Genomic DNA, 18,487 nt, shown 5'->3' with positions numbered 1-18,487 from the left:
ATGGGGTGAATTTGGTTGAGAAAGATTCACCTCAATTGGCTCAACACTTTTCCATTAGAAAATGGCTGCCTGAGTGAAATTCTAATTAAATATTGAGATGTTTTTCAGGAAGGTCTTGGGACTGTCAAAGGAGCCAACGCTATCCTGTATAGAGTCATAGAGATGTACAGCATGGAAACAGACCTTTCGGTCCAATCTGTCCACACCGACCAGATATCCCAACCCAATCTAGTCCCACCTGCCAGCACCCGGCCCATATCCCTCTAAACCCTTCCTATTCATATACCCATCCAAATGCCTCTTAAATGTTGCAATTGTACCAGCCTCCACCACATCCTCTGGCAGCTCATTCCATACACGTACCACCCTCTGCGTGAAAAAGTTGCCCCTGAGGTCTCTTTTATAGCTTTCCCCTCTCACCCTAAACCTATGTCCTCTAGTTCTGGACTCCCCGATCCCAGGGAAAAGACTTTGTCTATTTATCTTATCCATGCCCCTCATAATTTTGTAAACCTCTATCAGGTCATCCCTCAGCCTCCGACGGTCCAGGGAAAACAGCCCCAGCCTGTTCAACCTCTCTCTATAGCTCAAATCCTCCAACCCTGGCAACATCCTTGTAAATCTTTTCTGAACCCTTTCAAGTTTCACAACATGTTGACTAGGAAGCAATTCCATGATTTTACAAGACCTGCCCAGTGCCATTTGCCTTATGTGACAAAGAAGAGGCAGCAATCAGGAGGCTGGAAAGCAAAAGAATCGCGAAACCAGTACAGTTGACAGATTGTGAAGCCTGACAGGTTGATTGACCTTTGTGGAGATTGTAAACAAATGGTAAACTGCTTCTTGCAGCTGGATAAATGCACAATCCCCCGCATATAGAATTTATACGCAAAGCTGGTGGAAGGTGCTGTCCTTTACAAAGCTAGACATGAGTATGAGTATCTGCTATTGTGGTTAGATAAGGATTCCCAGAAGTATGCTACAAGTAATACCCATAAGGGTTTGTACTAATATAGGAAACGGACATTTGGGACATCATCAGCACGTGCCATTTATCAGCATCGATGGTGAATATTTTACAAGGTCTACCCCAGGTTGCCATTATCTAGATAGTATGTTAATAACAGGGAAGACCAATGAAGAGCGGTTAGAGAACTCAAACATAGTCCTTAGACATTTCTCCAAGGCGGGTGTACATCTTAGAAGGGAAAAACTTGGGTTGCAGAGGGTTACACACATTGGAAGATAAAGTAAGGGCGATCAAAGGTGCCCCGACTCCCATGCCAGTACTGCAGCTTAGGTATTTCCTTGGATCAGTGAATTATTACAGAAAGTTCATATGTAACCTGGCCTCCACCTTAGCACCCTTACATCTTTTATTGGGGAAAATAGAAGCAGCCTTGAAAATGGTCGTGCAGCCAAGACATAGCCTTCAGGGAAGTGAAGAAGCAGCTGTTATCTCTAAGGTGTTGGCACACTATGATCCCAAGCAAGACATGATGCTCCCCATATAGTATTGTGGTAGTGTTGGCTCACAGATGTCCCAAAGGACAGAAATGCCCAATAGCTTATGCTGCCTGGATTTTGGCTGAGGCAGGTAAATGTGCCCAGATAGGGAAGGTAAGTTTGGTGGTCATCTTTGGCGTGAGAATTTCCATCAATACCTTTACAGACATAAATCTGTAATAGTAACAGACCACAAACCCCAGCTAAGACTTCTCAAAGAGGTCAAGGCTGTGCTGCTCATAGCTTCAGGTGGAATACCATCTGGAAGGCCAAGTAGCAAATGCAGATTTCTTGAGCCACCTCTTGCTATCAGATACACCCCCAGTGGTGCCACCACTGGAAAAGCCGTTCTGCTTTTAAACTTTGTGGGCACCCTTCCGCTTACTGCTGACAATATCAGACTGTGGAAGCAAACATGATCCAGTTCTGGCAAAACTAAAACAAATAGGAGAAACAAAGGGGCCATCACAGCCAGAACTGAAACCTTTCTGGACATGGCAAGACCAGATCACCGGACTTAGTATTTTATTATGGGGAGGAAGAGTGATTTGCCCTGAGCAAAGGTCACTGCCAGATGCAGCATGAACTCCACCAGGGTAATCCAGGGGTTTCCAAAATGAAAATGTTGGCAAGAAGTTATGTTTAGCAGCCAGGATTGAATGCAGACATAGTTTGTTAGTGGAGCAGTGTCCAGAGTGCCAACAAAGACAAAAATTACCATCAGCAGCATTCATGGAAATGACTGGACTTGGTTATATGTCAGCTATGCTGGCCCTTACATGGGCTCAATGTTCCGAGTTATTGTGGAAACTCACTCAAAGTGGGTGGGTATGCATAGAGTTCATTTGTCAAACACGGGGCCGATAGAAAACTGCGAGAATTATTTACACCAATGCCAGACACCAGACTCCTCTAAGAGAGAGAGAGAGATAGAGAGAGAGAGAGATTATTTCAGGGGAAAGTTTGGTGCTGAAACTACAGAAATGACCCTACATGGGTGACAGGCATGGCCAGTATGAGGTCAGGTCCCATGGCATACAAAGTTTGGGTCAGTGAGGCGGGCTGAAATGGCCCGCATGAAAGCTGCAAAATTGCAACGGCGCAAGAGCAAAACAAACCGGCCCCTCAGAACAGTTGGAAAGGCTATCAGAGCCTGTGGGTTTGCCCCCTTCATTTAGCGTTGAAGGAATCTTGAAGTCTGAGATGGACAGGGTGAATGTTGCAGCCTTGGCACCTTTACTGCCTGAAAAAGAGGATGAATTTCTTCCGAGATGCTCTGGGCGAAAGAGGTGGACTATGGTTTGGTTCACACCGCCTCTATCCAATGCTCAGTCAGAAAATTTGGACCCGATGTGAAAACGTCCCAGGAGAGACTATAAGAGAAAGGACAGGTCTCCATCCCTGGACTTAGAGGGAGAAAGATGTAGTGATTTTAATGAGGTTAGCCAGATGGACTTCATGGAAAATGAGTGGAACTGTTCATCTGTTCTCTCCTCAGTATAGTTCAGCACAGTCCAGGGAACAAGTCATCTGAACAAGCAGGTTCAGTTTATAAAACCTCCAAACCAGGAGAATATGGTTAGACATCTGAGATTATTAAAACCCCGAATATTTCATCTCTCAGATTTCTGAAATCTGACTTGGAAAGGGCTTATCAAATTGTCTCCACAATCCAAGGCATAGAACATGAAAAGTGTAAGTAGAACCTGAAAGAGTTGAGTTGTGATGCAGCTCCTCTGGACTTGAGAGTTTCTATATTGGATAGTATCAACGAACAGGATGAGATTTTGTTTTGTGAATTTTAAAATTATTATCACTGTTTTACACATGTATAATTTTTTCTTTTGTATAATAAACTTCTGTTCTGTTAAAGAGAATCTGCAGCCTCATGTAAATATGTTTCAATGATTGATCACATGTTAGCTCACAAAAAGTAAACATATGATCCATCAAGTCAGGTTTCACTCAGAGTTAACTTGTCCAGGAGTAGCATCAGGTGGGATCACGACAAGTGTTAAAGTCCAAATCCAGGGCTCAACTGCAAAAAAAAAACAAGTGCTGTACCATCAGAGATAATTTTGTTGGCAAACATGAAATATCCCATGGAAAGAAGAACAGGAGACTTACCCAAAGAAAATTCCTCCTATTCTCTGGCATCACCACATTGGTGTTCCTACATTACACGAGTAGCTATACCTGAAAAGTACTTCATGAGCTGTAAAATGCCGTGAGACATCTGCAAAGTACCATCTGAATTCAAGCTGCTTTTCTCCTTTATTATCTTTTATTGTCACATCTCGAGCTCTTTATTGGTCCCCCATGCATATGTCAAGTCTAATCAACAGCTCCCAATTCCTCAATTTACTCAGTGCCATCTATGCTTTCTATATAGATTCAGGCCCACCTTCATCTATCTTATGATCTTAGCTGGTATTAGGCATATACAGAGGAACCTTTTGATTATTCAGAATTCGATTAACTGAACAAAATACTCCCCACCCGTGTCCCTCCGATAATCGAGGTTCCTCTCATAGACAGTGTGAAAATAGTGTACACTTCCTGGATTAAAAAGGGTTTCAGGAAAATTAAGTCAACATCTGCTGCTTATAGAAAGCAAACGATTTTCAAGCACAGCCATGCAAAGCTTTTACAGAGATAAGAGATGAGGTTTATTGCCCTTATTTGCTAGAAACCTGGTTTTGGAAGAGGTTATTGAGTTTTTGCTGATGTTTTGGACTTGGTTTCTGTTTCACAAATTAGGGAGTCAAAATGAAGCAAATCCTTCAAAGCTACAGCAAAGCTGCAAGACTCTCTTGTTGAGGTATTTTGGATCCTAATAAGCTTTCATATCTCAGCTCTTTGACTACCTTGTAAATCCTGAGAATGTGAACTGTGACCACTTTCCAAAGACTTGGAACCATCTTGATTTCCATCTAAAATGGAGTTTTGTTTGGAAAAACTTCAATTGGTCGACAATTATGGGGAGGCGATGGCCCAGTGGCATTATCGCTGGATTATTAATTCAGAAACCCAGGAAATGTTTTATGGATCTGGGTTCAAATTCCGCCATGGCAGATAGTGGAATCTGAATTTGGTAAATAATTAAGAGTCTGATGATGACCATAAAACCATTAACAACTGTCAAAAAAACTTTGGTTCACTAATGTCCTTTAGGGAAGGAAACTGTCATTCTTACCTGGTTTGAACTACATGCCACTTCAGACCCACAGCAATATAGTTGATTCTTAACTACCCTCTGGGATGAACAATAAATGCTGGTCGAGCCAGCGAGGCCCTCAACCAATGGATGAACAACAAAAAGCTGGATTCCTGTTTGGGTATCAAGCAGTCTTACCACTTGTTTTTAGGGATGCATTTTATCGTAAAATAAATTACTTTAATATTCACCAAAGAAGCCTGGAAGGTTGTGTTTCTCTTCACTGCAGTACAAAAAGGAAGCAGGTGTTTGCGTCCAAATATTTATACCATTTAAACATTTAAATGACTTATGGAGTAGTAGGGCCTCGATTAGCACCATATTCCTTCTTTCCCAGGTGTAATGACACTAAAACCTTTACCAAAAACAAGTTTTCAAAAGGGCAAATCTAATATATCACATCTCATCTTCATGTCCCAACTCTAATTAGAGCCACATCCAGAAAAGAGTTGAACAATGCCCTACATCTGAGAAGGTTCTCCAAACTCCTACTGATTAAAAAGATGGCAAACTTGCTCTCAAGTCTAGTCTTCAAATTCTCAACAAACAACCTTGCTTACTTACTTACATATCTCATTCTGAGCTGTCACTTGTTAAATTGCAATATTTGCCCTCTATATATTGTCCCATGCTCAAATAAAAACTCACCATGTGGTCAACTGCTCTAAGTCTGATTTATTTGCAATTTTCAAAACTGGAACTTCTCGCCTTCATTCTTCTTACAACCAAAAGGCTTTCCAAGCCTTCAGCTTCACTATATTGCAGCTTTATAAGCAGATAAAACAAGGTATACGTTAAATCCAGTTATACAATATGGAAACAGACCCTTTTTTCCAACCCAGGCAGAACAAAATCCCAAAATAAAACCGGCCCATCTGCCTGCTTCTAGCTTATATCCCTCAAAACCTTTCTTATTCATGTAGTTATCTAAGTGTCTTTTAAATATTATAACTATTCCAGCATCCACCACTTCCTCAGAAAGTTCATTTCATGCATGAATCACCCTCTGTGTAAAAAAAAATTGTCCCTCGTGTATTTTTAAAATCTCTCTCCTCTCACCTTAAAAATATGCTCCCTAGTCTTGAAATCCCCCCGTCCTAGGGAAAAGACACCTATTATTAACCCTAACTATACCCCTCATGATTTTATCAACCTCTATAAGGTCACCTATCAACCTTCTACACGCCAGTGAAAATGGCCCCAGCCTTTCTTTGTAATTCAAATCTTCTAGACTTGGTAACATCCTGGTAAAATCTCTCTGAGCTCTCTCTAGCTTAATAATATCTTTCCTCTAACAGGGCAATCAGAACTGGAGACAATACTCCAGAAGAGAACGTAAGAACGTTAGAAATAGGAGCAGGAGGAAGCCAACTGGCCCCTCGAACCTCCTTTAGTTTTCAAGGCTGATCTTTTCATGGACACAGCTTTACTTACCCACCCACTCACCGTAACCCCTAATTCTTATACTGTTCAAAAATCTATCTTTGCCTTAAAAACATTCAACAAGATAGCCTCAACTGCCTCACTGGCCAGGGAATTCCACAGATTCACAACTATTGGGGTGAGAAAGTTCCTCTTCAATTCAGTCATAAATCTGGTTCCCCTTATTTTGAGGCTATGACCCCTAGTTCTAGTTTCACTTGGCAGTGGAAACAACATTCCTGCTTCTATCTTATCTAGATTGTTTATAATTTTATATATTTCTATAAGATCCCCCCCCCCCCCTCATTCTTCTAAATTCCAATGAGTATAGTTCCAATCTACTAAATCTCTCCTCACAAGCCAACCCTCTTAACTCCGCAGTCAACCTAGTGAACGTCATCTGCAGCCCCTACAGTGCTAGTACATACTCTTTCAAGAAAGACAACCAAATCTGTACACAGTACCCCAGAAGTGGTCTCACCAGCACCCTATACAGCTGCAGCATAATCTCCCTGCTTTTAAACTCCATAACTCTTGCAACGAAGGACGATATGCTATTTGCCTTCTTAATTACCTGTTGAACCCGCAAAGCAACGTTTGTGATTCATGCACAAGGACACCCAAGTCCCTCTGTACAGAAGCATGCTGCAATTTTCACCATTTAGATAATTACCCATTTTGCTGTTATTTCCACGAAAATGGACCTCATATTTACCAACATGGTGCTCCATCTGCCGACTCTTGCCCACTCATTTAACCTATCTATAATCCCTCTGCACACTTTATCACTCATCTTAGTGTCATCTGCCAACTTTGACACACTACATATGGTCCCCAACTCAAATAATTGACTTAAGAGGCTTCACTAATATCCTATACAACTTCAACATGGCTTCCCAATTCCTACAAGACTCTGCAATGGTGAGAAATCATGGTAGATAAGATCAGCCATGATCATATTTTATATTGGAGCAGGCTCTTCTGCTCCTTTTTCATGTGTTGTTTCATACGTGCAACTTGGTATGACAAACATGAATTGGTTCCACACAAGAAACATTTATTCAGAGCATAAAAAAAATCATACAATACATCAAACTAACCTGTCTCACAATGCAAAGTACTGCTGCTGTCTTTCAGAATGGAACATGATTAAACCAATTCGGTCAAAATTAATTTTGCCGAACCAATAATGACACAAGTAGAAATCAAGGAAAAGTACTAATCTACGATACATGACCTCAGTTTACAGCTGGATAGGGCACATGACCCTTCAACAGTGGATACTATGACTCAATGCCCAAGTAGGTCTTTCTTCATAAGTTTTGGGAAGAAGATGGGGAATTAAGTGTTAGAAAATTTGAATTCAATTTGGAGGTTAATAGCTGATGGGGGGGGGGGGGGGTTGTGCTCTGTCCAAAATTCTATTTCATGCAACACAAAGGCCTCTTGTCAAAGGTTAACCCAACAATCTTGGCAATCCTTTGTGTGATAGATGATTTACATAGTCTGTATCTTTCATGCTTTAACTGAGAAACATGTGAATTTTGAAAGACACAAATTGAAATCTTAGAAATTTAATCTTATATTAGGGATAATTGAGGCACCATAACTTTAAGTTGTGGTAGAAAATTCTGCAGTAAGAAAACTTTAATTTGGTGAAATTATTTGTGCTCCCCGTATACCCATAAGGTATGAAGGAAATAACTGTTCACAATAGGAAAGAGAAAACAAGAGCAGAAAAACGGGAAATTATTGGACCCCCCTCCAATTTCACACAAACAAGAATCACACTTGGCATGCAGATTAACACACATCCAACAATCTCATGCACAGCGGGGTTCTGACCCTTATTGGTGATTTTGGGGAATGCACACTGATTTTTAATTTTTTTACAAACAGACTCAACAGGCCAGCTGGTACCTGTTTAATGTATCATAGAACTTGTTGTCAGAGATCAGCTGATTTCTCCACGGAGAATCTCGTCTATGAGAAAGAAAAGAAAGCTTGAAACTAAATTCTCACTATTGTGGGTGTGTCAAAGGATCAGGACCAACATAAATGTATCTTCTCCTAAAAGTACGCTTCCAATAAACACAGTTGGGAAGTTACTGAAGAATTGCAAGCAATGTCGGCTACTCCACAACTTCTTGTACAATTGGGGCATAAACCAATTTTATATGATAATTACCAACTACCAGTCCAGTGTATTTGTTTTAAAAAAATTGTTACTGTACATAAAATATCACAAAGTAAATTCTAAACTTCAAATGTTCATAAAATAACTTACTTCAGGTACTCAGCTCAAAATATGCCACTACTGAAACAGATGGATTCTGCCATTTTGCAGGCTGCAGTGTCAGGTTGGTGGCAATACACATCCACTAAAATACTGATTCACAGCAATCAGTCCCTGTCCTGTCTCCCACATACTGTAATTGGCCACTCTGCCCCCTTCTCCACCCCAACACAGTCATCTACCCCTCTTTCCTCCACCTCAATAAACAATGACTACCCTCTCTTTATCCCCTCTGCTCTCATAGCACAAAAATCAACCCTCCTGGTTATACACACAGTAGACAGCTCCTCCTCTCTTCACATGTACATTATTCAATCTCTCTTAAGCTCTAAGCTAATGCCTATTTAAGAGTTACATTTCTGGAGAGTTATACAAGGAATAACAGCAATAAGGAGGCAATTACTGGTCATTCATTCCCGAATTTAGAAGCTAAAGTTAAACAGAGCCTCTTAGTAGGTACCTAGTTTTAAAATTAAAAGTATTTGCTAACTAACTGCTGTGCTACACTACAACAGTCACCATAATAATTCAAAAGTACTGTATTTTCAAAAAAGCATTTTCTGTTCTTTTTTGTTAAACTTAAAAGGCAACATCAGAAATTTGTTTCACATTCTTTCTTTCTTGCCAGCATTGCTTAGGTTCTGCCGAAGACAGAAGAGGATAAACCCAAATCCCTGGTAACCCTTCGGGGTGTTTGAAAGATGATTTTTGTCATGAAATTCAAATTTAGAGTTGTAAATTGAAAAGATTGCTTCTTAACAGCCCACCTTTTAATATAGATATAACTGATAAATATTATGATTTAAAGAACAAAGAATTCTCCTTAAAATGTCTGTCCTCCATCCTGAAAAATGAAAAAGAAAGTACAATTGCGCAGCCAAGAGACAGGGATGTAATCTAAAGGTGGTATATCTTTGTATGTTGCCTGCTATGGTGCATGAAGGAGGCCAGGGTCTGCAGGATATCCAAGCTGCAACAAAAGATCAGCTCAGATTATGTGATCACTCCTGTGATAGGAACTGATCTACAACTTCTGTTTCAGGGAAGGCAGAACTACCACTCAGCTAAGCTTAACATGATGAAAAACAAGAGCACCATGTAAAGCGGTCAAAATAAAATATAAGTATAGCTTCATTTGAAGGCAGTTACAACTTCTGTCAGCTGGATACAACAGAACAATATCTTTGATGTGAAATTTCTAGGTCCTGTTTGCTCTAGAACAAACTGTTTTGTTTTATTTTTAAGTCACTGCCCTTTCCTCATAGCTTTCCAGTGTACGACAATAAAAGAAGAAACAACTCTCAGGACAAAGCCGATCAAAATTACTCCCTGGATATCTGTCTGTTATCAGATACTCATGTTCTGAAGGAGGATAAACCTCAATTCCTGGTAAATACAGAGTTTTGAAAAGCTACCATCTCAGACCTAAAACCTTAACTCTGTTTCTCTCTCCACCAATGCTGCCAGACGTGCTGAGATTTTATTTCTGATCTCTAGCATCTACACATTATCTGAGGACAAACTCACATCTTCCTGTTCACTGCAGAACATCTTAACAATTAACAAAGCATTGTGTTGTAACAATACTAAGGCTTTAATGTCTTTTGTCCTGGGTTTTTTTAATGAAGAAAAGTTGAGACAGAGGTATTCAATGGTTTGCTCAAAGCCAATAAAGTAAACAACTTGTGAGGCCTTGTATTTTTTTAAACGAAATTTGCAACAATAGAAGCAGCCTGAATGGGTGGGGTCAAGCTCCCACTGAAGCAGAACTGTTAGCTTTAGCTTTCTGCAGTTGCTGGGGTCTTGACGGGAAGTTCTTATTTCTCCCTCTGTTAAAGCTAAAAGTGAATTCTCTTTCTGCTGCGAGAATTACACGTGAGACAATCTATTTTAATGAATTTGCCTTTGCCGAGGATCTATTTAAGGAATGTTACTAAATTGGAACAGTTAATTAATTGTAGTTAATATATATGTTTTGTTTAGCATTTCAATACAATTACAGTTAAGCCATTTTTTTCTTTTATTTTGTCTGTAATTTAAATGCAGTGTCAAAATAAAGTGTTTTATACTTAAAATTGAGTAATTTGACCAATCACATTGCAGCTGGAACACAATGCCTTGCACTTAACTTTTAAAATAAGAAGAAATTAGGATCGAGGCTCTCATCTTAATATATTTTAAGGATGTTTGATCTGATCTATAACACAGTAAGCTGCATACCTGCATTACATATTGCTATATGATCTTACCTGGAAATTACTGGCGATTTGTTGCCATTTACAGTGTTTGATCTTTCCCAAGGCTTTCTAGTTGTTTCTGAAAATAAACGCATACATTTGAATCACAATATGGTTTTTCAAAACTGAAATTGTTTAATTAAAGCAATTCGCTACATAAGCTTCTAAGGTAACAGCCTAGTGATATCATCACTGAACTATTAACCCCTAGACCCAGTAATGTCCTGGGTCATGGGTTGGAATTCTGCCACGGCAAATAGTCAAATTTGAATTCAATAAAAATCAGGAATTAAGAGTCTGAATCCATTGTTGATTGTTGGAAAAACCCATCTGGTTCACTAATGATCTTGAGGGAAGAAAACTGCCACCTTACCTGGTCTGGCCTACATGTGACTCCAGACCTACAGCAATAAGATTGATTTTTAACTGCTCTCTGGACAATAAGGGATGGGCAATAAATGCTGGCCTAACTGGTGAGATCTTCATCCCATGAATGAATAAAAATATGAGAAAAATACTTCCAAATTCACACACTTAACTTGTCAGATGTAAACTCTAGAAGCTGCTCTCAGATTTTTTTCCATAATAACAATGAGTACAATAAGCCTTACCATCAAGCTCAATGCAAAATCTGGCCTATTATATTTCTCTTTACAGCGACACATTTTCAACCTGGATTTGAATCTGCACTGTGCTTATGTGGACTCTGATTGGTGGAAGTATTTTGCCATGGAAAATGGATTCATTTATGGTTTTGAGAGTTAATTGCCAGACTTTGTATAAATTTTAACCAAGTTTGATGTTGCATTAGAGTGGAAAAGCCCTTAATCAGAAACGATGCCCAAAACGTTGATTTTCCTGCTCCTCGGATGCTGCCTGACCTGCTGTGCTTTTCCATCACTACTCTAATCTTGACTCTGATCTCCTGCATCTGCAATACTGACTTTCACCTCGATGTTGCATTGGTCAATCAAGGGAGACTGATGCTAGCCAGCCATCCAACCACAGACAGTGATGAAAAACATACAGAAACCAAAGGCTGGAATGTTCTTTTAACTGGGTTTTTGGGAAGGAGGAGAAAGTGAGGGCTGCAGATGCTGGAGATCAGAGCTGAAAATTGTTGCTGGAAAAGCGCAGCAGGTCAGGCAGCATCCAAGGAACAGGAGAATCGACATTTCGGGCATAAGCCCTTCTTCAGGAAGGCCTGAAGAAGGGCTTATGCCCGAAACGTCGATTCTCCTGTTCCTTGGATGCTGCCTGACCTGCTGCGCTTTTGGGAAGGAGGCAGTGTTGCTCTGGAATGTGCTAGGTTAGGTTTTTTTGGTTTTGCTCTCTTCAGTTATTCTCCAGGTATCACATTGATGAAAGTCATGGGAAAAGAACCCCAGTCTATAAGATATTAGGAAAAGTCTCCAGAAGCCTGCATTGACTGAAGACTTCTGCTGGATCAATTATTCAACTGACAACTTACAATTCTTTTTCTTAAATTTATCCCTTGACTGTCTCTGCCTGTCAAAGACTAGGGGTTGGTGATCAAAGAACTTTGGACTTAGATCGTAGATACTTTCTGATTCATCTGTGTTCTGCTATCACTAATTAGATTACTTTCTGATTCATCTGTGTCCTGCTAAAGTTACATTGTTAATAAAGCTTCAAAGTTTAAGTTATAAACTTGGTGTCAAAGGACTGTTATTTGTAAGGTCTGGTTAAGAAGAGTTGAGCAATTTTGAGGGTCATTGAATGCTTTAATTGCACTGTGTTACGAATCCGGTTATAGCAAGTCTGGTTTGGTATTTCCCTGTACTTTAGTATTAATACATGCAGCTTTCAGTACATGCAAGTGCACCACTCTCAAGCCCAACTGACAATTCTGAATTAGTTGTCAGTGCATTTCTTCACACTCAAAGGATTACCCAACAAATAGTGTTCAATTGCAGAATTGCGTCTAATCTTGGACACCGCATTGTGAGTTTTATACGCATGGGCTGGTTGAGTACAGTCAGTACCTTGTTTTGTTCTTTAATAAATAGTTGAAGGCAAATACTGTCTGATTCGGCCCCATCTCTTTTTGGGACAAATGGCCTACATATCTGACACTGGCACTGAAATCTGTATAGCTATTACTCATAGTGTGACAGGCAGAACATCTATTTATCTTGACAGCAGCAACCCGTTAATGGCGACCACTACTTGTGTTTCAGACACAAAGAAGCAATCTCATTTGACTGTTCCATTTCTAACAGGAATATGAGCACAGGAGTCCATTATGAGTCCATTAAGGCATGGAAGAACGTCTTTACATCAGCTGCAGATTCAAATCTAGCAAACTATCATCCACACATCAGAAATATGCAAGGAGTGGGAGGCTTCAGGATAATTGGTAGCACAGACGCAATGTCACTGGACAAGTAATCCAGAATCCCAAGTTAATGTTCTGGGGATATGGGTTTAAATCCCACCATAACAGATGGTAAAAAATGAATTCAATCAAAATGTGGAATTAAAAAATGTTGGCCTCATCAAACCATGTAACCACTGTTGATTGTTGTAACATAATACATGTATAATAACAAAATAAATTGTCATTCACTAATGTTCTTTAGAAAAGAAAATTGGCCATTCTTGTCTGGTCTGGCCTACACATGATTCCAAATCTAAAGCAATTTGGTTAACTCTAGGGATGTGCATTGTTAGCCTAGCCAGTGATGCGCACATCCCTTCAACAAATTTTTATACACATTCCATTGAAAACACGTTTCTTGTGGAATCCAACTAAGATATTTGCGAAAGATGGGATCCCATCTTTTTGCTAGAATGTCAGAGGCTGAGAGGTGACCTGATAGAAGTACATAAAATTACAAGAGGCATAGATAGGGTGGATAGTTGGAATCTTTTTCCCAGAGGAGAAATTTCAAATACTAGGCAGCAGAGATTTAACGTGAGAGGGAGAAGGTATAAAGGAGATGTGTAAGGCAATGTTTTTACACAGACGGCGATAAATGCCTGGAACATGCTACTAGGGGAGATGATAGAAGCAGATATGATAACAATATCTAAGAGGCATTTAGACAGACACATAAACAGGTAGTAAATAGAGGGATATGGCCCATGTGCAGGTAAGTGGGATTAGTTCAGCAAGGCATTACTGTTGGTATAGCCACAGTGGGCTGATGGGCCTGTTTCTGTGATCTACTGTTCAATGTTCTATGTGAAATCTTGTCCTTCAGTTCTTGTCATTTGTTGCTCGGATATTAATCTTTAAAAATTATCAGACTCCATTACTATCATAACACAAACCAGGATGAAGATTTCAGCAGCAGATTTGAAGCAAAATGGGATCAGTAAAACATATGGGTGTCGAAATAATCCTTGGCACAGTGCTGATATGTGGTCAGGAGATCTACGATGGCATATTTCATGCGTAGAAACACTAACTCATTACCCATTCTATTGATTTTACAGAAAATTGTGGAATTTACAGCAATTGTCTCCATCACTGAGCAACTGTCAATGTATTAAGATTTACATGGAAAATGGGCAGTGCTGGCTGGCCAGCTTTATTGCTCATCCCTAGCTGTCCTTGAACTGAATGGCTTAGTAGACCTTTCAGAGGTATTTGAGAGTCAATCACATTGCTCTGGGTCTGGAGTCACATGTAGGTCAGATCAGGCAGATTTCCTTCCCTTAAGGACATTAGTGAGCCAGGTGAGTTTTTCTGCTAATCGGCAACAGTTTTGTGGTCATTAGTAGATACTTGAGTCCGCGGTGTTTTTTAAAAATTGAATTCAAATTCCACCATCCCCAGAACATTAGCTGAGTTTCTGGATTAACAGTATAGCAATACCACCAAACCATCACCTCCCCTTATGTGGATAAGCAAGGTGTAATAAAAAAAAGATAACTTTATATGTGGCAATGGATAGGTTAGGTGATTGGGCTAAAATTTGGTAGATGGAGTTTAATGTGGATAATGTGAGGTTATCCATTTTGGTTGGAAGAATAAAAAGGCAACTTATTACCAAAACGAAGAGACATTCCAGAGCACTTTATAGTGCAGAGGGATCTGGGTGTCATCCTGCATGAACTGCAGAAAGCTAGTATGCAGGTAAACTGTTAATAAGGTGGGTGAATGGAATTTTGGCATTAATTGCTAAAGGAATAGAGTATAAAGGTTTGGACGTGTTGCTGCAACACTCTATAAGGCATTAGTGAAACCGCACCTGAACTATTGCATAAAGTTTTGGTCTTCTTATTTCAGGAGGGATATAGTTGTTTTGGAGGCCATTCAGAGGAGGTTCGCTAGATTGATTCCAGAGATGAGGGGATTGTTTTATGGAGAAAGATTGAGTATGTTAGGTCTGTACTCTCTGGAGTTCAGAAGAATGAGAGCAAATCTAATTGGGGTATGTAAGATGATCAAAGGGATTAACAAAGTAGATGTAGAGAGGATATTTCCTCTTGTGGGGCAATCTGGAATGACAGGTTTAAGATAAGGGGTAGCAGATTTAAAATATTGATAAGGAGAAATTACTTCTCTCAAAGGGTTGTGATTCGTGAATCGACCCCAGAGTGCGGTGGAAGTTGGGACATTGATAAACAGATTTTTAATTAGTAATGGGTTGAAGGGTTATGGAGAGCGGGCAGGAAAATGGAACTGAGGACAAGATGGGATCATACTGAATGGCACAGCAGGCTTAAAGGGCTGAATTGCCTATTCCTATTCCTCATGTTCTTATGAGAACACAAATCTATCACAAAACCTTGGAAAACAAAAAACACAAGGCAAAATATTACAGGTTATTAATTGAAAGTCAAAATGTGTGGAGCTGGAAAAAGCATAGCACGTCAGGGAGCATTGGAGGAGCAAGAGAGTCAACGTTTTGGGCATAAGCCCTTCATCCTGCTCCTTGGATGCTGTATGACCGGCTATGCTTTTTCCAGTGCCACACTTTTCGATTCTGACTTTCCAGCATTTGCAATGTTCACTTTCTCCAGGTTAATAATTGAGCCAACTAGTTGTTCATACCTACCTGATGTGGTTGCTGCAGTTGGGGCTTTCATATTTGAAGATTCAGATTCTTCCTGATGAAAGTAAATAATTGAAAGATAATACGTTTAAAATTATTACTTTGTTATGAAGCAAAAATAGAAAGTGCTTAAGTAGGTCTAATTGTGACTGGTTTGTATAAATTAGAATTGATACATAAAACTGTGAAGTAATAAACTCTATCAAAGACAGCAGCCTTTGTTTAAAGTACTTTCTTACAAAGCAGTTGTAACCAGCTGCTGGATATTGATTCAACTCTGAGTCAGAGGCTACGAGCACAGACATGAGATTTGGGTAATAACGACTTCGATTACAATGTACTTGGGGAAGACGAAAGGAAGAATTACATGTTAAAATAAGGTGAGCAATGGAGATCTGAATCCAACATCACATGCTTCTACTTACATTCTTTTCCTCTTTTGGGTCTGGTTCAGGAACTGAACCTTTCTCAGCAATCCTCCTCCTGAAGGAAAGAAAGAAGTAACTCCATAATTTAAGTTCCACAGACATAAAAACAAGGAAGTGAATGAGATATTGAGAACAAAGAGCTATGCAAGTAAGAAAGTGAACCTAGCGAACCAAGAAGATTGGTCACAATACTGGGGAAAACCCTTTGGTTATTGCCTTGTATCTTATGCCATTGGAAACAGAGCCCTTACTAATACAAAACAGAAATTCATAGAAAAAACTTAGCAGGTATGGCATCTGTGGAGGGAAAGCAGAGTCAATGCTTCCAGTCCGGTCACAGATGCTACCAGATCTGCTGAGTTTCTCCACCAATTTCTGTTTTTGTTCCAAATTTCTAGCATTCACAGTTCTTGGTTTTACAATTGGAATCTTTACAGCACTGGCACGTCATCCTAGATTAAATGTTCAAGTGTTGCATGGAGCTTCACAGTTAGTGTTCCTTCCACTTAGCAAAGAGTGACACTAAGGATATTGATGTACTGAGTCACGACACTGGCCCATTACGAGTTAGAGATCTCATCTACGCAGGTCAAAATGCAAGAAATAAAATGGGTGGACCATTCATTCTCTCAAGCCTGCTCCCTTATTCGATAAGGTTATGGCTGAATGTATGCAAAAGCCTCAGTATTCTCCATTTTCCCAATGACCCAAAATTTAGGCATTGTAGTCTCAAATATGTGATGAACTTTGTATTTTACAAACAGATTGTAATAGTGAGATTTCCCACTGAGGCAAAGTGAAACAACAGAGAATTCTGCAAAAGGGTTATAACTGAATTTGCTTTGTATTGCATCGTTTCTGAGTGACAATTCCCCATGGTCCCTCAGCCTTTTCATTGGCACAGATTGTGCAAGCTGAAATGCCTACCTCCCAGATTTGGCTGTGTTGGAGATGGAAGATGAAAAATTAAAAGGGTGAATATTTCTTTACCAAAAGCCGGAATTCCACCAAGCAGTGGAAACTTCTTCTCCCTAAAAATAAGAGTGTGTCCCAGTTAAGACTTCCCCAGCAAACAGCGGAGATTATGTTGAATACTGAGTCACACAGACAGATAAGCGAGTTAAGGATTATGAAGGCCAGGGAGAAAATAGAGTAAAGGTCACATCAGATTAGGCTCAAGAGGCTGAATTCAGTTATAACTCATATGAACATGTGAATTAGGTGCAACAAAAGTCCGTCTGGCCTCTCAAACCTGTTCTGGCATTCAGTAAGGTAATTGTGGCTCACAGACAAAATTACTGTCTACCCCCATAACCTGTGACCACTTTGTTAGTCAAAGATCTATCTAAAACTGCCTTAATAATGCTCAATACCTTATTTCTATGCCTATTTCTTAATATCTTATAAGTTGCTATGATTATTTAACAACTCAATTACCACGACAAACTTGATCGTTCTCAGTTCTTTATAGTTTAGCCATTCCCACATTATAGTCTTGCTGAATATTCCTGGACTCTAAATGCTCTGAATCTAATATTTATCTTCCAAACTGCAGGCAGATCAATTAACAATAATCATCACTTAGTACGAATCGAGACATTTACTTAAGGAAGGTGTTGGCTGGTCTTTCAAACATGTAGGACTGCTATACTGTTAAACCTCATGTTTTCTTTCATCTTAAGATTTGAGTAAATTCAACATTCGCAACACATTGGTTATTAACAATAATCAACTTTCAATGATGAAGCAAACAGTAAAGGGGAGAGCTCCAGGGTAGCAAAAAGCATGACTACAAATGGTGGCATGTTTAAAATCCAAGATTCATCAAAAGAGTGCAGATATTTTTGATGGTTATACAGTTAGAGGTTACCGATTAGAGATAAGAGAGATTGTAGCAAGACAATGAAGAAATTTGAAAATAAGAATGAGAACTTTCTCTCATTATCTAAAGTAAATTTGTGATCAACTGTGATTAACTCCAAATTAGTTTCTTTTTATTTAATTCCATAAGACCATAAAATGTAGCAGAAGTAGACGTTTCAGTCAAATGAGTCGGCTAAGCCATTCAATTAGGTCATGGCTGATCTTACAACCTGAGAAAACAAAACTCCTCCTCATCTCTGTATTAAATGGGCAACTCCTTACTCTTGAGATTATGTCCTCAGATTCTAGACTGTCCGACAAAGGGAAAGAAATATCTCTGCATCTACCTGAAGAATTTAAGAACCATGCCCAAACGATATTTATATGTTTCAATAAAGTCAACTCTCATTCTCCTAAAATTCAAGGAGTACAAGCCCAACCTCTGGACCACTAAGCTACCTATTGTTCAGGAAAAAGAGATCACAACCAAT

General features: G+C 39.5%; 1 protein-coding gene across 7 annotated transcripts in view; it reads right to left on the bottom strand.

Moving 5' to 3' along the window:
- Positions 1-18,487, bottom strand: part of enah (ENAH actin regulator) — a 430,686-nt gene that overhangs the window by 22,274 nt on the left and 389,925 nt on the right. For 6 of the 7 annotated variants that reach the window (XM_043687385.2, XM_087984585.1, XM_043687386.2 and 3 more), the window contains 4 exons: positions 16,131-16,188; positions 15,709-15,760; positions 10,691-10,757; positions 8,066-8,128 (listed from right to left, as the gene is read on the bottom strand). In XM_043687385.2, the coding sequence (XP_043543320.2) occupies positions 8,066-8,128; positions 10,691-10,757; positions 15,709-15,760; positions 16,131-16,188 (240 nt within the window). The remainder of the gene's footprint in view (positions 1-8,065; positions 8,129-10,690; positions 10,758-15,708; positions 15,761-16,130; positions 16,189-18,487) is intronic. The other variant, XM_087984596.1, reaches the window with a different exon arrangement.

The sequence above is a fragment of the Chiloscyllium plagiosum genome, unplaced genomic scaffold (assembly GCF_037043375.1).
Source record: "Chiloscyllium plagiosum isolate Xiang-an unplaced genomic scaffold, Cpla_swu_hap1 HiC_scaffold_3, whole genome shotgun sequence".
Classification (NCBI taxonomy): Eukaryota; Metazoa; Chordata; class Chondrichthyes; order Orectolobiformes; family Hemiscylliidae; genus Chiloscyllium; species Chiloscyllium plagiosum.
Note: the sequence above shows the minus strand (reverse complement) of the source record. Positions and strands in the feature narration are given on the sequence as shown.